The sequence below is a fragment of the Pseudophryne corroboree genome, chromosome 4 (assembly GCF_028390025.1).
Source record: "Pseudophryne corroboree isolate aPseCor3 chromosome 4, aPseCor3.hap2, whole genome shotgun sequence".
Taxonomy (NCBI): Eukaryota; Metazoa; Chordata; class Amphibia; order Anura; family Myobatrachidae; genus Pseudophryne; species Pseudophryne corroboree.
The window spans coordinates 433,918,734-433,941,292 of record NC_086447.1 but is presented as its reverse complement, the minus strand read 5'-3'; the positions used below and the strand labels follow the sequence as shown (position 1 = coordinate 433,941,292).

Genomic DNA, 22,559 nt, shown 5'->3' with positions numbered 1-22,559 from the left:
GTGCATGCTTTATACTCATCTAGGATTTCTCGCTTTTTGTCTGTGACCGCCTCAGCGATCCCTCACATCTGGCACCTGGGGCACGTATCACCCCCTAGTTTTGGCCCTGTTTTACATATTAAAAATGGTGTCCTTTTAATGCTAGGATTTTTTAAATGCAAAATATTGTTGCTTTATGGTAAGTTATGATGGTTCTTTTATTGTAACTCATGATGGTTCTTCACAAATTTAAGTGGTGATGGACTTGTTACTTGCTTGCACCCACTGGGATATCCCTTACATAGCCTGAGTGCAGCTGCAGAGAGAGTAGCAGAGATCAGTTTTAAACCTGCCCGCTTGGCAGTGTGTTTATATAACACCTGATAGCACAGGATGTATAGCCAGTTCTATTACATGCTATATTCGTTACACTCTACCTTGCCCTACCGTAAAGAGCTCTGAATCAATCAAGTTTTCTCCAGTGCCAGACATTACTTTCCCATCTTAGCACCAGTGGCAAACTGAAGGTGATTAAGCACTTAAAGCAGTGGTCTCCAACCTTAAATGGGGTGTGAGCTACTTTCGGAAAATAAAACCTCTGAAGGAGCTACCCCCTCCCCCCAATCCGCGTGCGTTCCTGCGAAAGTGGGTGTGGCCTCACAACTACAAGTAATCCCCCCCCATGTAGTGCTAGATACACAAATAATGCCCCAGCAGTGCCAGATACACAAATAATGCCCCCCCCCCCGCAGTGTTCGATACAGTGCCCCACACAGTGCTAACCCTTGCTGGCTTCTTCTACTGCCGCCGATGCTGTTCCTCCTGTATGAGGGATGGAAGGGGAGTAGAGCGCAGCGCGCGCCTCTCCTGTGAAGTCCAGAGAGCGGCTGCGGTGACGGTGACAGAGTGCCGGGCTTTGGATTCAGGTTGTTCAGGTACAAGGTAAACAAAAATCATATATCACTGTCTTCAGCAAAACAACCAGGGAGGTTAGGCCCTGCCTCATTCCCTTTCACTTAATAAGGAACCCATCAGGTCTCGGCATCCTGACACTAGTGCTCCAGTCTTCCAAATATTAATTCCCTAGGGTTATTTCCAGATGGCAAAGTACCTCATTAGACATGCATTAGGTCGACAGGGTCAAAAGTTCGACATAGAATAGATAGACAGTAGGAAATGTCGACAGGGTCAAAAGGTCGACATGCAAATGGTCTACACAAAAAAAGGTAGACACCATTTTTATTTTATTTTTTCGGGGAGGTTTTGTAACTTTTCTGCCACAAGCAAGCCCCATTAGTGTACCGCGTTACCTATGGCTCGCTTTGCTCGCCATGCTTTGAGCAAGGTGCCTCGCTCCACTACTGCAGCACTTGGCACATGTTACTATTCTCAAACGTGGATAGTTAGGTGTGAAAAATTTGGAAAAAACTTGTGTCTTCCATTGTCATGTCGACCTTTTGAATTGTCTACCTTTTACATGTCAACCTTTTGACCCTGTCGACATAATGCATGTCTACCATTAGTAGCTAAACCTTTTGACTGTAGACCTTTTTAGTGTAAATCTATAGGGGTATATTCAATTGAAGTCGGATCCATTCCGACATTCATTTGTCGGAATGGATCCGACCTGGGCTATTCAAAGCAATCTCAATTCAACTTTTAAAAAAAATCGAATTGAGATGCGGGCAGAGGGGGAGAGCAGCGCCGGAGGAGACGGTGGGAGCACAGGGGGAGAGCAGCGCCGGAGGAGACGGTGGGAGCACAGGGGGAGAGCAGCGCCGGAGGAGACGGTGGGAGCTTAGGGGGAGAGCAGCGTCGGAGTAGACGGTGGGAGCACGGGGAGAGCAGCGCCGGAGGAGACGGTGGGGGTACAGGGGGAGAGCAGTGCCGGAGGAGATGGGAGAGCCGCGGGCACAGGGTGAGAGCAGAGACGGGGGAGAGCCGGGAGCGCAGTGCTACAGCAGCTGGCAGCGTAGTCGGAGGATGTCACAGCCGCCGCTCACTGCAGCGTCCACCCGCCTCCAGCAAGCGGGACCTCGCTTGCTGGAGCCGGGTGGACGCTACAGTCTCCTCCGGCGCTGCTCTCCCCCCTCTCCTCCACAGTCCCTCATCTCAGTCCCACATTTTTTTTATGTCAGACTGAGATGGTCGGAAAACGGGGCCAAATCCTGTCGAATTTGGCCCCGTTTCCCTCCAAAAGTATGTGAATTGGCAGCTATACCGCCGATTCATGTACTATTCGACAAGTCGAATTCCCCGACTTGTCGAATAAAAATGCTTGTTAATCGTTGGTGCCCCGTCGCTTATGCATGCAGGCCAATATGTACGAGATTGTCCATATTAGCGTGCAGTGCTACAGAGCCGGGTGACGGGGGGAGTGAAGAAACTTCACTCCCCCCGACACCTCCCGCCGCCGGGTCGCCCTTCGGCAGTATCCGCCTTCTTGCAGCTCGGCGGCGGATCGGTATGTGTGTAGGGCCCATTCTAGTGAGTGTAGACTGCAAGTGCATCGTGATATGAAATAATAATGGGGAAGTCTCTCTGCAAAATGAAACGCGTCGGGACTGCACAGCTGTGCCTGAGATTATCCCATGGACAGATACGCGCTTATTTTTATGTTTCTTGTACATGTGCTACCTAATATTTGTTTTAATGTTACTGTGTCAAATAAATATTGAACCTATTTACAAAAACCTACCAACCTCTGGTAATGATACCTGTTTAGGAAATTAATAATACTAACGGGTGGTTATGGAATTTTAAAGATTTTAATGGTTCTTCATACAGTACAATTTTCTATAGCAGTGCACACTTAAGTTTTTTTATTTCTTTTTTTCCTCTATATGTTGAATTCTATGATTGATCATGTGACAGAAGAAAAGCAGAAAAAGTCTTATTTTATTTCACATTACGATTCACTAGCACTCTACACTCGCCAGAATAAAGAGTATGATATGATATGACCTAATCTACACTATCAGGTGCTCATTTCTCCTCGACTCTCGAAAAAATTATATGTATGTGCACTACCATCACATATCCCTGGGTAAGAGCAGCCACTCACGTTTTTTAACCACTTGCATGGCATGGTCGCATCAGATGCGACCACACCGGGCTGGGCTTTCCTTGACATGGTCTCATCAGAAATGCCCACTTAGCGGGACCTGTCATCTCTCCTTTCCTTTCCGTGGCAGTGTATCCCGATAAGTGCTGATCGGGCAGCCCTGCAGTAACCCCCCACCCGGCGAAAAACATCCCTCCTTCCCTCTCTCTGTCCTGATCACTGCGTGCACAGTGATTGGGCATCAGTGGGCTGCACAGCTCTGCCCTCCCTCCCTCCTCCTTCCTCCTTCCTCTGTCCCGATCATTGCAGCCAGCAGCGATCGGGCAGGCAGCCCAGCTTCACCCCTTGCTTCTGGCATCAGATGTGATTGAAAACAAAACACACAGCCGCGGCTCTGCACCCCCCTCCCCCTGACCCAATCACTGTGGTCAGCAGTAATCAGGGAGTCCACCGTCACCTCATTCTCACCCCATATCTCCCCCCACACTTACCGATACCAGTAGCGACGTTTACCGATGTCCTCCGATGGCGACCGATGTTCCGATTGTTTTTTTTTTTTTAATTTAAATGTAATGTTTAATATATCAAAATTATTTATTTAAAAAAATATCTAAGAGAAACTTTGTGGAGAACTTTAAAAAGATGCTCTTCCCCTAAATCACTCATAAAAAACCCCCCAACATTTTTGGAGCGGTTTATGGAGAAGGAAAAAAACCTCCAGTTCAGTGGTTAATAGTCTGATGATATTTATATCCAGTTTAGTTTGAAAATTTCCCTAGTTACCTGTGCGCCGGTGGGCCTCTGCACGAATGCAAAAAGCCGGCACTCCTCGTCTAGGTATATGTGTCCTGCGTTGGTGCCCTCCCATTAGTCGGTTCCCGTAGGTAGCCGAAAATGCATAGAAAGTCCAAATGGGCGGCACTCATAAGCCTTGTAAATCAAACACGTCCGTACAACGTGTGAGTGCCACCCTTTTGGACTTATATATATATAAAATTATATTTGGTTCCAGAAGTGTGGCGGGGCACTCTCCAATCACAATATGATTCAAATAGTTCAACAAAATTTTATTCATGTACATTCATGGCTCTTAACAGTCGACGTTTCGATTCAGGTACTGAATCTTTTTCAAGACAAGCCTATATCACATCTGTGTAAGATACATCTTTATGAAAAAGGTATATAGATGTACAGTATAAGGATAAAGTAAAAAAGAGAAAACAGACTTGAGGATGTATTCAATACCTGTCGGATCCTTTCCGACCGAATGGATCAGACAGGTCAGTATTCAATGTCAGGCCAAACCCGACAGTCTATTTTTAAATTTTGATTGACATTGTCTGAAACAGGCCCACATGTAAACCTAACTAAATAAGCAATTCAGCAAATGTCCACATGCTCATAAGTGCTTTAGACTTTCAGCTATCAGTGTCCACCAGATACCGGATCAATCAATAGTACCACATAAAATATTCTCCAATCAGAGCGTCCCGGTAAACCTAGTCCAAGGAGGTATTAACATTAAATAATACCGTGATGCTAACCAAATATAGATCACCACTAACAGAGTGTGTTAGAGAGTACCCAGAGGCACACAGATGAAATAGTAACCCACATAATAACATTATCAGAGGTAACACGCTTCTACTCACAGGTGATCATTAAGCAGCTCCATGTGACATGAGTCAAACATCCTTAGTAATTAGACAAACACGACACTGTGAACACATCAGAAGAAGATTAAAGTATTTGTATAATGTTATGCAGAACAAACTCCATCAGTAAAAGAGTTACTCAATCATGGACATCCCAAAACACCTGAGCGTCTTCACAATATGCAGTATATGCTATTCACCATACTGTAACAACAAAGGATAACACTAAAATCAACTGTTATAGTGAACCACCTTTCAGGAAAACATAGTAAGTCACAAGTTACTTACAGGAGTCAAAACACCATCACGCTCATCAAAGGGGGAGCCACGCTGAACTGACTCCCTAGCCAGGTCTTAATATAGCATCTAAACCGGAAGTGCCATACACAAAGGGTCATAATGTGGATCCCACAACACAACGCCAAAGGGCACCAAATTCCACAATATCGGCCATGGAAAACACTGCCCAACAATCTATAAGCAATCAGCCCAGGCACTCGCCAGCACAAATGCAACAGTAAACCACTGATGGCGAAGTGGCATGCGTTCCAGGCGGGTGTGGTATGGAAGGTCGACCACACTTAGGTCGACAGTGTCTAGGTCGATCACTATTGGTTGACAGTAACTAGGTCGACATGTTCTAGGTCGACAGGTCAAAAGGTCGACATGAGTTTTTGTGGGGGGGGGGGGGGGGGGGTTGTGTCATTTTCTCCATACAGTGACCGGGAACCCCAATTAGTGCACCGTGTCCCCTCGCATGGCTGCGCTCGGCACAGGTTACTATTCCAGTCGTAGTCCATGTGGATCATTAAATAAATAAAAAGAACAAAAGAAAAAAGAAATAATTGTGAAAAACTCATGTCGACCTTGAAACCCTATCAATCTAGTTACTGTCGGCCAATAGAGGTCAACCTTGACTTTGCCAACCTAAGTGTGGTCGACCTAGAGACTGGATACCATTCCAGGCATAGGAAGTCCCGGAACACACACACGTGACCCGACCATCTGATCGGACTAGCTGCGGCTTGCGCTCCAGCAACACAGCCCCTGGAATGCACCGAGGACACACCATAACAACATAAGCCAGAGGGTATCATGCTGGGAAGAATACCTAGTACCCTGGCGGACTATTATCATATAGAAACAGGAAATTACGCTAATATTATACTGGTATAAGTCTATACAAGTTTACATGGGGCCCAAGAGATCCTAAAGACTCTGGTAATTAGGCAACACAATGCCAGTGATATACAGGGAAAGACAGAGCTGTAATAGAAATAAAAATCAGAATAAAAAAAGATACAAAACAGAGGAACAAGCTAGAATACACTTAAATGGAGGCATCCTTAGTTCCATTTGCATCAAAAGGATGACAGATATTTTTTAGAGAAACAGAACTTGCATGTATGTATATATTACTATGCCTATACATCCACAGGTGAATACCGATAATATACATAGGTACTCAATAATGCATACATAATCACAAGACTCTCACTCCCAAATTGCACAAATTTAAATAAAAATGTTCATTGTGTTATATTCATTAAGGCCCCTAGGGGCCACAGTGTCCAAAGATGATATCCAAAAACTTTTACACCTCTTTAAGGTAAGAAGTCGATCACCACCCAATGGTTGGGGAGGAACCCAGTCGATCAGCATACATTTAAGGTTAGCAACCTGATGTCCATTCAGGAGGTAGTGTTGGGAAACTGGTTTGTCAGTAATGCCCGTTTATAAGGCCGCTTGTATCGTGGTTCTATGGTTGACCATGAGGTCCCTAAAACATTGAGAGGTCAAGCCAACGTAATAGAGTCCACATGGACATGTCAAAAGATATATCACATGATCCAATGTACAGTGGAGGTGGTACTTAATTTTAATATTCTTTCCAGAATGTGGATGGGGAAACGAATGACCCACCAGCATAGATCTGCAGGTTATACACATGAGAAACTCCCGGGTTTACAACGCATAATGTGAACAGTGGTCAGACCTGCTTCCGGAGTGATAGCAGGTCTCATAAGCATTTGTTTTCGCACCCTTATTTTAGGCCATCGTAGGTGGTCGCAAATGAGAGACGGGTAATGATGAGTCTGACGCTAGAATATGCCAATGTTTATGTAATGACCTCTGGGTGAATTGCGAATAGTTGTCATATTTCGTAGAATAAATCATCCGCTGTTCATTCGAGAATGTTTTCACATTGTCATCAACAAAGATCCTCCTGGCTTTCTGCAGACATTTCCGTAATACGGTTGGAGTATATCCACGGTCCCTAAATCTAGATATCATTTCCCCGAGTTGTTCTCTCTGTGTTTCGTCCATGTTAATGCGTACCACCCTAAGGAGTTGGGATACTGGCAAATTGTCTTTGAGGGCCGGTGGATGAAAACTGCTTGCTAGCAAAGTCATATTCCTGTCTGTTATTTTCCTGAACAAGGATGTCGAGTTTACCATCCTGAATGCAAATCGTAACATCCAGAAAGTTAATTGAATCATCAGAAAATTCATAGGTGAATTTAATAGGGCTTTCGAGATGACTGATCCTCTCAACCATCTCAGTAAATAAGGCCTTAGTACCTATCCAAAGTGTGTACACGTCATCTATAAAACGTTTATAGAACCGGATCCTCGAACCATATTTAGGGAAGATATATTTATTTTCAAGTTGTGTCATGTATAGATTGGTGTGTGTATATATATATATCTATATATGTGTGTGTATATATCTATATACAGTATATATATATATATATATATATATATGTAACAGGATCAGTGGTTAGAAGGCAGGAAGCAGCAGCTGAGAGATTACTCAAGTCTGTTGGTTTGGTGCACGTGCCTCAACCAGTTTCATTGTGTACAAAAATAGAAATAAACATCAAAATAAATGCCTTGCCGTTCAGCACTGACGGTTCATACACCAATGTCGTTTAGTGTTTCCCCTCACGGTTCTAGCGGTTGGCGGCCGCTCGTACACACTGAGCGATATGAGCGTTCATATTGCTCAGTGACATCACGTAGCGACCGGCCGTGCATGCAGCTCCTGGACAACAGTCCAGATCGAGCATGCATGCACTGCCGACGGAGATGATCGTTGCCAACCTGTGGTCGATCGTCACTGGCGGCATACACACTGGCCGAGAAAATGAACAACGTTGCTCAGGAAGGGGGAAAATGAGCGACGTCACTCATTTTCTCTGCAACTGTATATGCACCTTGACTACACAGGATAATCCCAACTCCCTAAAAAACAATACAAGAAGTTTTTACCAGACACAGCTCACTGGATTCCAAGAGCAGATTTCTCTCACAGAGACTTCATAGTCTCTCCTTTTCCCCAAGTAGTGTGAGAGAGAAATGATCAGGCTTGACAGCCTTTTTAACACACCCATACAGCTGAAAGCCCTAATAAGCCTTCCGTGAGGCTAAAAGCCCAAAGACCCAAAGTGGGCCTAAGTGGATGGAGAAGCCACTCTCTCTTCTCACATCCAACCCTAGGACTAGGGAGGCCAATTCCGGGATCGTCAGGATCCCGGGATTTAGACACAAAAACGGGCGGGATTCAGTCCCGGGATTGGAAGCTCCAATCCTGGGGATTGAGGTATCAGCATTGAGCATCCTCAGGACACTCAGACGCTGCCCGGCTTCCTCCTCCCGGCTTCCCCTGCGTAGCGTGACCTGTGACTGTGAGGTCACGCTGCGCTGTCAGCAACTGCAGAGCTGGAAGGTCTTCACCTGCCGGCTCTACCTGCACTCACCCGCCGCCTCCTCCCGGCTCCCTCTGCACTCACCGCGTGCAGCCGGCTCCCTCTGCACTCACCCGCCGTCCGGCTATGCAGGTTTGTAAGTTTATGTCTGCGGGGCAGGTGGGGAGAGGCGGGGTGGGGCGCAGGGGAAGGGCCGGACACAGTTGAAAGCCAATCTTGGGAATCTCGGGAGTGACCATTTTTCAGTCCCGATACCCGGGATTGAAAAAATGGCTCGGGCTTGGCCTCCTTACCCAGGACCTGAATCTGGTTCTTACCAAACCCTCTCAGCAGAACCATCACAATATTACTGAGCTTTTAAAACACACAGGCAAGAAACCTCGGGCAAATATACCTGCCTTCCACCACTATGCCAGTGATCTTCTCCCAATATAAATATACACTCTGTGTGTGTGTGTGTGTGTGTGTGTGTGTATATATATATATATATATATATATATATATATATATATATATAATACTATTTTCATCATAGATACTTGCCCCTGTACAGAACATCCTGCCTTGCAGAATTACATGTTCCTCCAGTGACCCCCTAACCCACCAACCTCCCGTCCGCGGCCTAACCCCAGCCCCCCCCTCACCCCCTCAGTCTAACCCTACCCTTCCCTGGGGGTGCCTACCCCTACCCCCCCCCCCCCCCATTCCCACAGCCTAACCCTAACCCCCCTTCCTGCAGCCTAACCCTAACCCTCCCCCACAGTCTAAACGTAAACCCCCTCACCCCAGCCCCCGCGGTGTACTTGTCCTTAGTGCCGGGAGTGTAACGATCGGGATTCTAGGTGTCAGGATTACGGCGGTGGGATTCTGATCTCATTCGGGATTACTGCCCTGGTCTTCTTTTATGGTGTCAGGATCCCGGTGTCGGTATTTTGACAGCCGGCATCACGACCATCGGGATCCTGACCGGTTCCCGTTCAAATTGGCAGCATAGACGGTGTAATGGTTAGCATTACTGCCTCACAGCGCTGAGGTCATGGGTTTGATTCCCACCATGGCCCAAACTGTGTGGAGTTTGTATATTCCCCCTGTGCATGTGTGGGTTTCCTCCGGGTACTCCGGTTTCCTCCCACAATCCAAAAATATACTGGTAGGTTAATTGGCCCCCTACAAATTAACATTAGCGTGAATGTGTGTGTGTGTTTGTGTGGTAGGGAATATAGATTGTAAGCTCCACTGGGGCAGGGACTGATGTGAATATCCAAATACTCTCTGTAAAGCGCTGCAGAATATGTGTGCGCTATATAAATAACTGGTAATAATAATAAATTACCATGCTGTGACTATGTATTGTATTACAGTATATATATATTTTTCATTGGAGTGCTAGAATTAAAGCAGTAACTCCATGAGTTTTTTTTTGTGACTTAAATCATTGGGGCAGGCTATAAGAAAAAGATTGATAGTGTAATTCCCATTTTACTTGATTTGTTTTTTTCTGACTGCTGCTACAGTTTATTTTTCTGCACTGTATCATAGGACGATGCTGGTAATCTGTCACAAAACACATGGGCCAATATTTACAAAAAATCCGAGTTTGTCCGATTTGTGTTTTTTTTTCTAAGTCCCAACACGGGAATTTACTAAGCACAAATCTCGGCAGTGTTTGGGCTATTCGTAATGGTTTGATTGGCAAAGTTCAGAAATACGAATGAATAGACCATCGGTCAAACGCGGCTGTTATTTCATACAACACGGGTATTCACTATTCATTCGTATTTGGGTGTTAGTTTCTGAGTGCTCAAGTGCGGGTGTATTTTCTTGCGAATCGTTAAAAAAAGCAGCAAAAAAATAGACCTGCTTTTTCCAGTCGAGTTTGGATAACCATGCACGGATCAGTGAGATCTGTGCATGGTTATCTATGGGAAAGGGTCTGTTTACTGTAAAAACTGGGAACATTTTTTGCGTGGGGTCCCCCCTCCTAAGCATAACCAGCCTCGGGCTCTTTGAGCCGGTCCTGGTTGAAAAAATATGGGGGAAAAAATGACAGGGGTTCCCCCATATTTGATCAACCAGCACCGGGCTCTGCGCCTGGTCCTGGTGCCAAAAATATGGGGGACAAAAAGCGTAGGGGTCCCCCGTATTTTTGGAACCAGCACCGGGCTCCACTAGTCAGAGAGATAATGCCACAGCCGGGGGACACTTATCTTGGTCCCTGCGGCCCTGGCATTAAATCACTAACTAGTCACCCCTGGCTGGGGTACCCTGGAGGAGTGGGAACCCCTTAAATCAAGGGGTCCCCCCCCTCCAGCCACCCAAGGGCCAGGGGTGAAGCCCGAGGCTGTCCCGTCCCCCCCCCCCCCCATCCAAGGGCAGCGGATGGGGGACTGATAGCCTTGTGAAAAAAATAGAATATTGTTTTTTGTAGCAATACTACAAGTCTCAGCAAGCCTCCCCCGCAAGCTGGTACTTGGAGAACCACAAGTACCAGCATGCGGGGGAAAAACGGGTTCGCTGGTACCTGTAGTACTAATACAAAAAAAATACCCAACAAAAAACAGGACTCGCACACCGTGACAGTAAAACTTTATTACATACATGCACACCTACATACATACATACATACTTACCTATGTTCACACGAGGCTCGGTCCACTTCTCCATGTAGACTCCACGGGGTACCTGAGAAAAAAATTATACTCACAAAATCCAGGGTAGCTTCTGTCCTCTTTGTAATCCACGTACTTGGCAAAAAAACAAACCGAAAAAGCCGAACTACGCACTGAAAGGGGTCCCATGTTTACACATGGGACCCCTTTCCCCGACTGCTGGGACCCCCCCCTGACTCCTGTCAAAGAGGGTCCCTTCAGCCAATCAGGGAGCGCCACGTCGTGGCACTCTCCTGATTGGCTGTGCGCTCCTGTAGTGTGATTGAGGCTGCGCACTGAAGATACAATGTAGCGCATAGGCGCTCCATTGTATCCAATGGTGGGAACTTTGCGGTCAGCGGTTGACCGCGAGTAACCTCACCGCTGACCGCAAAGTTCCCACCATTGGATACAATGTAGCGCCTATGCGCTACATTGTATCTCTGCCGTGCGCAGCCTGACTGACAGCTCAGGAGCGCACAGGCAATCAGGAGAGTGCCACGACGTGGCGCTCCCTGATTGGCTGAAGGGACCCTCTGTGACAGGAGTCACGGGGGGTCTCGGCAGTCATGGGACCCCTTTCAGTGCGTGGTTCGGGTTTTTCGGTTTGTTTTTTTGCCAAGTACGTGGATTACAAGCTCAGAAGAGGACCGATCTACACTGGATTTTTGTGAGTATAATTTTATTTTCAGGTACCCCATGGATTCTACTTGGAGAAGTGGACCGACCCTCGTGTGAACATAGGTAAGTATGTGTGAATGTAGGTGTGCATGTATGTAATAAAGTTTTACTTTCAAGGTGTGTGAGTTCTGTTTTTATTTGGGTATTTTTTTTTGTAGTAGTACTACAGGTACCAGCGGGCCCGTTTTTCCACTGCATGCTGGTACTTGTGGTTCTCCAAGTACCAGCTTGCGGGGGAGGCTTGCTGGGACTTGTAGTACTGCTACAAAAAACAATATTCTTATTTTTACACATGGCTATCAGCCCCCCATCCGCAGCCCTTGGGTGGGGGGGGGACAGCCTCGGGCTTCACCCCTGGCCCTTGGGAGGCTGGAGGGGGGGGGGACCCCTTGATTTAAGGTGTCCCCACTCCTCCAGGGTACCCCGGCCAGGGGTGACTAGTTAGTGATTTAATGCCAGGGCCGCAGGGACCTATAGAAAAGTGTCCCCCGGCTGTGGCATTATCTCCCTGACTAGTGGAGCCCGGTGCTGGTGTTAAAAATACAGGGGACCCCTACGCTTTTTGTCCCCCGTATTTTTTTAACCAGGACCAGGCGCAGAGCCCGCTGCTGGCTGTTAAAATATGGGGGAACCCCTGTCAATTTCCCCCCCATATTTTTGCAACCAGGACCGGCTCAAAGAGCCCGAGGCTGGTTGTGCTTAGGAGGGGGGACCCCATGGAATTTTTTTCTTGATTTTTAACACTTTAATTTTTTTTTTAAAGGTGCACAATGAAGCCCTGCACGGATCTCACAGATCCGGCCGGGATTCCTTGTGTTTTGTCAGGCAGTGTTTTACTCATCACTCCCGTAAAACACTGCCTGACATTACGAATCACATCGACATCGGAAAAGACGAATGTTGCAAACTCGGCAGCTTAGTAAATGACCATATCAGGATTCAAAAAGTTGCAGTAAAATGCACCCGATACCATTCGAGTTCAAACACCCTTAAAAACGGCTAAAACACGGGTGTTTACATCAACACTTGAAGAGAGATAAAGTGGAAACTACCATCAAATCAACTCCTGTCATTTTTCAAACACATCCTGTAAAGTGACAGACAGAAGCTGATTGGCCGGTACTTTATCTCTCTCCACTTTCTGTCTCCAAGCGTTGATGTATATGCCCCACGATGTGGTTAGCAGAGTTGCTTTCAAATTCCACTATAAACTCTTTATGCACTGTAAAATACACCTTTTCCTCTCTCCCTTCTGAATCCTCGCATATCATATTGAGAGCTGTTGGCGTTTGTGTGTGACTGGCAGCCATACGTTTTGCCAGAAGAAACAAAATCACCCCTAAGGCACTGAGCTAGGAGATATTCAAAGTGATGAATATGAGAACTGAACCAAGCTGCTTTTAATAGGATGACAACCGATAACCAAAAGCTGGAAAAAAATATTTAACATCGCTGCATTCAGCGTATGTTAAATGATTAATAAAAAATACCAGATCATGCTGTAACTGAGTAACAACATACAGTAATAACAATATTTAGTAATACTGGCAGTACATTAACATCAACGCATAACAGTTTAAATGTAAATTGTTGTGCATTGTTGGTAATGTATTGCCATTATTAATAAAATATTGCTATTATGTAACAGCTACAGCATTATGTGGTATTTTTTAATGATCATTTCATATACACTAAATGCAGTGCTACAGAAAGGAAGAGCTTAAAAAAGAAAAGATTAAAAATTATGCTATGATTGTACAAATGTATGTGAAAATTATTATAGTCATATAATTATGGTATATATATAAAAGGGGAATGGACAATATTTATTTTGTCTGGAGAATCTCTGTACAGTAAGTAATTGTACCATTTTTATTGCTGCTACCAGGGCAGCCATCATGGGGGGACTGTGGGGACTGGTGTCCTGGCCCCTTACAGAGAGAGGGGGCCCACCCCTGGCTCCTATCACCAATACCTGGAGAGCTGCACCAATCTGTAAAAACAACAGCGGGCTGATGCACAGGGAGGACTTATTAAAACAAGCCTTCAACTGTACATAAACTCTCTGTGAACTGTTCCTGTAGGTCTCGAACACTTAACCTATATGTAATATCACAATGTATGACATCACATAGGGGCGGAGCAGTCCGGAAGAATCTTTTTTGAGCGGAGGGGCCCTGTCTCTTGTCAATCCCCACAATTCCTGATGGCAGCCCTCGCTGCTACTGTATATAGGTTATTCATTCTATGGTATTAATTTACTGATTTGTTTCATTTATGCCATGCTCCCATAATTCATCACTCCCCTCTGGAGTGATTTGTGAAGTAACATAAAGGCATGCTTCCATTTAATAATTCCATTATGTAAACTAATTGACACCTGTTTTCCATTCTCCCTAGGTGGTGCTGTGTAAATTTCATTCAGTATTCCTTTCTCAGAAAGGCCAGATGTACACTTGTGGTCATGGACAGGGGGGGCGGCTTGGTCATGGCGATGAACTCACATGCCTGGTATGTCTGCACTGTGACTCACTGTACTATGGGGGCATTCCGAGTTGATCGCTAGCTGAAAATGTTCGCTACGCAGCGATGATGCAAAAAAAAACGGCACTTCTGCGCATGCGTAACGTACTTTCACAACGGCCGATGTAGTTTCACACAAAGTCTAGCGAAGCTTTTCAGTCGCACTGCTGGCCACAGAGTGATTGACATGAAGTGGACGTTTCTGGGTGTCAACTGACCGTTTTCAGGGAGTGTTCGGAAAAACGCAGGCGGGGCTGGGTGAACGCAGGGCATGTTTGTGACGTCAAAACAGGAACTGAAGAGTCTGAAGTCATCGCAAGCGCTGAGTAGGTCTGAAGCTACTCTGAAACTGCACAATTTTTTTTGTTGTTGCCGCTCTGCGATCCTTTCATTCGCACTTCTGCTAAACTAAAATACACTCCCAGAGGGCGGCGGCATAGCGTTTGCACGGCTGCTAAAAATTGCTAGCGAGCGAACAACTCTGAATGACCACCTATGTTAGGTTATATTCTGCATGTGGTACTGAACAGTCATAATGGGCAGATATTGATCTATGATGATTCTGTTCTTTGTGATTTTATATAATTTTTAAAATGGAATTGATTGTCCTTTCGGAATGTACATTGTTCATCGTGCTTCAAAACTGTAATATAAGGGAACACTTCTTGCTAGACATGACTCAGAGTTTCAGTAGGACCTTGGTTGCAAAATCTTTATATAATTCTGTTTTATCTAGCAGGGCCTCATTTTCCTTACTCTTAATCTGTTTTAAGTGCATGCAGCAAGTAGATATTGATTGTTCCGTCCTTCATTTACTCGCTCTAGTGTGTACGGGCAGATCACCGCTCAAGTGCATTCGTCCCTATGTCAGAATGAAGGCCTGTCACTCCAGTGTGTACCCAGCCTAAGTTTGATCCTGTTATTGGCACTTTCTTGTTGCAGTGTATTGGCATACAACTTAAACTACTTATCTTTTGGAGAACCTGACCATCTTTTTAGTGGGGATGATCCCGGCAGTCGGGATGCCCTGTGGTCGCCACTATTGAGGATGATCTGGCACTCTCGACGTCATTCATGGGGGCGTGCCCCAGCCATCGGCGTCACTGATGGGAGCGTGTAGGTGCTGGGCTTACCCCAAACTCTCCTTTTAATGTGAACACGTGCACGGCATCTATTCACGCGGAGGCAGCAGGCACGCTGTTTTAGTAGGGTGCCGCTAAAACAGCCTAGGGTAACCACTATCTGTGAACTGAGCACCATGTATAACAGCTGGGAAAGAGTTGTCCGTGTAACAGACAGGACTGGACAAGAGGTTCAGATTGCCTCAGCTCTGAGATACTGTATGTAGTGACTGCGGCATACACACATAATGTACCTTCCTTCTCAGTGATGGATTCAGTCTACTTGTATTTATGCGCTATCACACCTTGGCCAGCCAATGTGGTGCCGCAGTCTAGGGAACTTGTATATTTCAGTGTAAAAGGTATAAGGCTATTTCTGCAGCGGGGTACTCTGGTATTCTGCAGGGAATAACATCGGGGTGTAGAGTTGGATCTTGATCTGAGGCACCAACAGGCTAAAGCTTTGACTGTTCCCAGGATGCACTGCACTGCCTCCTCTATAGCCCTGCCTCCAGGCACTGGAGCTCAGTTTGTAAGTTGGTGCCTGCAGTGCAAGAGCTTTTTAAGAAGACTTCAAGGGCCGCAGCTTTTTCTATGTCTTTATGACATGCCGTACTGCGGCTCCATCACCTCCTTCAGCGGCGCTGCATACTCCCTCGGTCTGGTTCCCGGGTACTTTCAGCGGGGATGCACCGGTTTCTAGGCACACCACCGCTACTGCTCTCCTGGATCGCGTGACTGCACGACAGGGAGGAGGTAAGAGGGTCCCCCAGGTGGGACCCGCCGGTAAATCGCGGTCCGATCGCGGTCCCAGGAGACCGCGACCGGACCTCTGGCGTGGACACTGTGGCCGTGCGGGGACCCCACTATAGCCACCAGGGCAGGGAGCACAGGTCGGATTTACTAAAATCCGTTTAATATAGGCTCCATAGTACCTGGTGGTGAAGTCCAGCAGAGGGGATAAGGCGCTGACCTGTAACCCCTCCCCCAGCTCCGGGCGCCATCTACTGCTGGTGTTCCCACCCCGGAGCTGCATCTCTCTCTCTCCCTCACTTCCTGAAGATATTTTGGCGCCATTACATAGCTGGGGTGATCTCCGGGACTGCTGGGCACTGTCTTCTCTGTGAAACCGCCTGTCTTGTCAGCGCTGTGTATTTACAGACACTTAAGAATTCTACATGTCATTTTAGACAGTGTTAGTTAAGAACAAGTGTACTGCTATATTTAGTACAAGTCTTCTGTGATATACATCCAGTGTTTACTGTGCATTGTTATATCTGTATACATACATATCTATATGTAGATTTAGTAGTCCAGTGCAGTCTGATTGTTTATATGTAATAATTTCTGCATTGTACCTGCGACTGTGTGTGCCTATAGCTGCTGTGTGGATTCTATTCTGTGTATCACACCTATTGCTATCACTATATTCTGTACCCTGGGGGTCTAAGTGCGTCAGGGTCTCTTTTCAAATATAGTGTTCCACAGGATAAACTGTTTTGTATTTTTCACTGTGTGTTTCAGTCACCTCACACCACTTAAATCCTCTGTTTTGTGCTTTGCATTTGCTATCTAACACAGGTTTTTTTTTTCCAGGTATTGTGTTTGTCTGGCTATATTGTACTGCTGCGCCCTAAGGCTACATTCCCAATAATGTCTGCTACACAGGGCGGGAAATCCGCAGAAGCTCCTGCATCATGCAGTGCTGGCGCTACAGGTTTGTCTGAGGAAAAGGTTTCAACTGAGGGTTCAGGTGCTGCGTTCCCTGCACCTTCCAGTCAGTTTGCAGCACCTGTGGCAAATGAAGACCCACCTTGGGCTGCTTTTTCAAATATATTGTCGACACTTGTAAAGGGGCTTGCGCCCCCTGTTGGACCTCCTCTGCCATTGCAGCCACATATTGTCCCTGTAGTCAACCCGCCTTGGGCGGATGCCCTGTCTACCCAGTTACAACAATTAAATCAGTCTTTGGTTAGACAAAATCCTACCCCTCATCCTGCTGGGACCAAAGGGTTCATCCAAACGGGCCATTTCTTCCTCACAATCCACTAATATTTCGGATCATTCTTCCGATGAGGATGGGTATTATACTGATCTGTCACACTGATACAGTTGCTTCTGATGAGGAATCTACAACTCAAGTTGATGTTCTTGACCTAGTGGAGGCTATCAAGCTGATTCTCCAAATTGAGGATGATATTGACGTCTAAGAAACCTGATAAGTTTAAATGTCAGAAGGTTGCTAAAGTAGTTTTAACGCATTCTGATCTTTTAATTGACATACGTCAGGAATACTGGTCATCTCCAGGGAAGAAATTTTCCCTGTCCAAAAAGATGCTAGCTCGTTACCCTATACCTGCAGAGTTGAGTAACAAGTGGGAAACTCCACCGCCGGTGGACTCTCATGTCGCCCGTCTAGTGGTATCTTCTACTCTACTTGTCACCACTGTCACCTCACTGAAGGAACCGACGGATAAGCATGTGTTGGGATGCCTGAAGTCTATTTACACACTTACTGGTACTGTGCATGGACCCACTATGACAGCATCTTGGGCTTCAAAAGCTATTAAAGCAAGGGTTCAGGCAATAGAGGAAGTCCTACCTCAAAATTTTTCTGACACTGCCAGACAATATCTGTCGTATATTACCACAGCCTCTCACTATATTCAGGAGGCGGCCTCTGATGCAGGCGTAATGGTGGCCAAGGCGTCTATCCTGGCTCGCTGGATTTTGTGGTTAAGGTCCTGGAAAGTGGACCTGGACTCCAAAAAGACCTTGGAGGTTCTCCCTTTTAAGGGAGACATACTCTTTGGAGAGGATCTGAACAAGATCGTGACTGACTTGGCAACAGCTAAGACTGCATTTCTCCCAAGTACTAATCCTTCTGCTCCAAAGGCTAAGAGTACCACTTTTCGTTCCTTTCGACCTCCATGTAAAGCAAAGGGTCAAGCGTACCCGAGACAGGCTCGTACTTCCAAAACCATCAAGCCCAAGTCTAAGCAATCTTGGGACCCCAGGGTGGGAGGCCGACTTCTGCAGTTCGCCCAGGCCTGGTTAAAGACCACTTCAGATGCCTGGGTGCGGGAAGTTGTCTCTCACGGGTACACGATCTCCTTCCAAGAGACGTCCCCCTCACCAGTTCTGCTCAACGGTTATCTCTTTGGAGCCGCTGAAAGCACAGACTTTACACTTGGTTGTACAATCTTTCCTAGATACTGGAGTGATTGTGCCGGTACCTCTGTCTCAAAGAGGCAGGGGCTACTATTTGACCCTGTTTCTAGTCCTGAAACCAAATGGGTCCTCCCAGCCTATACTCAACCTCAAATCTTTGAATAAATTTTTTAGGGTATCCAAATTCCGTTTGGAAACTCTGAGTTCCATTGTACTGGCCATGGAACCCAAGAACTATATGGTATCCCTGGACATACAGGATGCTTACCTGCACATTCGTATTGCCATGTCGCATCAGCAATATAGATTGTGGTCCCGGCTGTCATCTCTTCTGGTTTGTCCTCCAAAGAAAGATCTTTGGACGTAGTACGGGCTCTCCGTATTTATGTGGAAAGGACTGCCTGTATCAGGAGGTCAGATTCTCTTTTTGTACTTTTTGGTTTTCACAAACGTGGCTGGCCGGCGAGTAAGCAAACCTTGGCCAGATGGATTAGAATGGTGATTGCACAGGCTGGGCTCCCAGCTACTGCTGCTGTCAAGACCCATTCTACTCGGTCGGTTGGACCTTCTTGGACGGCCCGCCGTAGCGCGTCCGCAGAACAATTGTGCAAGGCGGCTACGTGGTCTTCAGTGAACACGTTCATCAGGTTCTATGCCTTTGATACTTCCGCCTCCCAGGATGCTTCCTTTGGACGCCGGGTCCTTGTGCCCACTACAGTGCGTCCCCTCCCATGAGGAACTGCTTTAGGACATCCCCGATGTTATTCCCTGTGGAATTCCAGTGTACCCCGCTGCAGAAAAGGAGATTTATGGTAGACTTACCATTGTTAAATCTCTTTCTGCAAGGTACACTGGATTTCTACAGGGAGCCCAACCTGACGCACTTAGCTTCTTTGGGTTTGTATGGCATTAGCCGCTGGTACCTTCTCCTGTCGTGAGAATGTGATACTATGTGACTAACATCTACCGTCCCTCTTACCTGCTACTGCATTGGACTGGTTAACAAAACTGAGCTCCAGTGCCTGGAGGCGGTGCAGTACATCCTGGGAACAGTCAAAGCTTTAGCCTGTTGGTGCCTCGGATCAAGAACCAACTCTACACCACAATGTTATTCCCTGTGGAATCCAGTGTACCTTGCAGAAAGAGATTTAACAATGGTAAGTCTACCATAAATCTCCTTTTTAGTGACATATTACTAAAAACAATATTATTCTTCAAAGGTTCCAAGACTGGTGGAAGGTTTGGCTGCTCATTTATGTATTCAGGTGGCTGCTGCAAAGGACCATACCGTAGCACTAACTGAAGATGGATATGTTTACACCTTTGGCTTAAATACATTTCACCAACTGGGAATCCTGTCATCCCCCTCAAACTGTAACAGCCCAAAGCAGGTATGAGTGTTTTGTATTGGCGAAGTGAAACAGCTGGTGTTTTGTATTTTTACTTTAGCATAAGTTCTAATTTTAGGTGTATTGCTAAATCCAGATTTGTACTAATACTGCACATGTTATTGGTATGTCATTAACACTGTTATGGGAAACAAGTATTTTAGCGTATGTTCATGTGAGATTTTCTTTTGTGACATTAGGTAATTATGTTGAGTTGGGGAAGACCACTCTACTGAATTGTTAGAACATTTACATATAAAAATAATGTCTTCATATACTTTTGACTAAAAATAAGCAGAACTTCTATTTTTATAAATTGCATTTTGAATGTAGATACAGTAAGTGAGTGTACATCTGAGATTGCACTGAGATAATATTATTCCACCAATAGTAAAGGGGGGTACTCACGGAGCGATATTCTAAGCAATCTGACTAGATTGCTTAGAATATCGGCAGGATCGCTCCGTGTGTAGCCCCCTCGGCGATAGCGATGCGCGGCCCCGCACATCGCTATCGCCGCTGCTAGATTGGCCTGCATGCAGGCCAATCTAGCGGGTCGCTCACTTCACCCGCTGGGTGAAGTGAGCGGCCCCCCGTCTCCCCCCGCACGCTCAGCACAGATCGCGCTGTGCTGAGCGGCAGGAGAGATGTGTGCTGAGCGGTTCGCTCAGCACGCATCTCTCCTTGATCGGCCCGTGAGTACTGGGCTTAAGTTACCATTATGTCTATAGTACAATAGCAGGAAATACAAGGCAGCGGGAGTGCAGCCTCTTTGAAAGTTACTTTCTCAATAATGGCATGTGTTAAGATCTGATTCTGAGTGATGCTATTAATGTTACATTTGTTTTAAACCCACAGTAGAGGCACGCTGTTAATGTATTTGATTACATTAATTGTTTTTTGATTTTAATCTGCTTTCTCTGACGTCCTAGTGGATGCTGGGAACTCCGTAAGGACCATGGGGAATAGCGGGCTCCGAAGGAGGCTGGGCACTCTAGAAAGATTTATGACTACCTGGTGTGCACTGGCTCCTCCCACTATGACCCTCCTCCAAGCCTCAGTTAGATCTTGTGCCCGGCCGAGGTTGGATGCACACTAGGGGCTCTCCTGAGCCCTTAGAAAGAAAGTATAGATTTAGGTTTTTTATTTTCAGTGAGACCTGCTGGCAACAGGCTCACTGCAGCGAGGGACTAAGGGGAGAAGAAGCGAACTCGCCTGCTTGCAGCCGGATTGGGCTTCTTAGGCTACTGGACACCATTAGCTCCAGAGGGATCGACCGCAGGCCCAGTCCTTGGTGTTCGGTCCCGGAGCCGCGCCGCCGTCCCCCTTACAGAGCCAGAAGCAAGAAGAGGTCCGGAAAAACGGCGGCAGAAGACATCAGTCTTCACCAAGGTAGCGCACAGCACTGCAGCTGTGCGCCATTGCTCCTCATACACACTTCACACTCCGGTCACTGAGGGTGCAGGGCGCTTGGGGGGGGCGCCCTGAGCAGCAATAAAAACACCTTGGCTGGCAAAAATACCACAATATATAGCCCCAGAGGCTATATATGTGGTAAATACCCCTGCCAGAATCCAGAAAAAAGCGGGAGAATAGGCCGCGGAAAAGGGGCGGAGCTATCTCCCTCAGACACACTGGCGCCATTTTCTCTTCACAGTGCAACTGGAAGAAAGCTCCTTAGGCTCTCCCCTGTAGTTTTCAGGCTCAAAGGGTAAAAAAGAGAGGGGGGGCACTAAATTTAGGCGCAATATTGTATATACAAGCAGCTATGGGGGAAAATTCACTCAGTTATAGTGTTAATCCCCTCATTATATAGCGCTCTGGTGTGTGCTGGCATACTCTCTCTCTGTCTCCCCAAAGGGCTTTGTGGGTCCTGTCCTCAGTCAGAGCATTCCCTGTGTGTGTGCGGTGTGTCGGTACAGCTGTGTCGACATGTTTGAGGAGGAGGCTTATATAGTGACGGAGCAGATGCCGATAAATGTGATGTCGCCCCCTGTGGGGCCGACACCAGAGTGGATGGTTAGGTAAAAGGTATTAACCGACAGTGTCAACTCCTTACATAAAAGGGTGGATGACGTAACAGCTGTGGGACAGCCGGCTTCTCAGCCCGTGGCCTGCCCAGGCGTCTCAAAGGCCATCAGGGGCTCAAAAACGCCCGCTCATTCAGATGGCAGACACAGATGTCGACACGGAGTCTGACTCCAGTGTCGACAAGGTTGAGACATATACACAATCCACTAGGAACATCCGTGACTTGATCCCGGCAATAAAAATAATGTGTTACACATTTCTGACATTAACCTCTAAAAATGGGGTTTTTATGTTTGGGGAGAAAAAGCAGGCAGTGTTTTGTTCCCCCATCAGATGAATGAATGAAGTGTGTGAAAAGCGTGGGTTCCCCCTGATAAGAAACTGGTAATTTCTAAAAAGTTACTGATGGCGTACCTTTTCCCGCCAGAGGATAAGTTACGCTGGGAGATATCCCCTAGGGTGGATAAGGCGCTCACACGGTTGTCAAAATAGGTGGCAGTGCCGTTTTAGGAACGGCCACTTTGAAGGTACCTGTTGATAAAAAGCAGGAGGCTATCCTGAAGTCTGTATTTACACACTCAGGTA

At 46.5% G+C, this 22,559-nt stretch overlaps 1 protein-coding gene across 5 annotated transcripts in view; it reads left to right on the top strand.

The window, feature by feature from the left end:
• IBTK (inhibitor of Bruton tyrosine kinase) overlaps window positions 1–22,559 on the top strand; it is a 325,853-nt gene that overhangs the window by 19,405 nt on the left and 283,889 nt on the right. For all 5 annotated transcript variants that reach the window (XR_010176005.1, XM_063916884.1, XM_063916885.1 and 2 more), the window contains 2 exons: window positions 14,141–14,251; window positions 19,776–19,946. Coding sequence is in view for 4 of the 5 variants with exons in the window: in XM_063916884.1 (XP_063772954.1) it covers window positions 14,141–14,251; window positions 19,776–19,946 (282 nt within the window). In the remaining variant the exon portion in view is untranslated. The remainder of the gene's footprint in view (window positions 1–14,140; window positions 14,252–19,775; window positions 19,947–22,559) is intronic.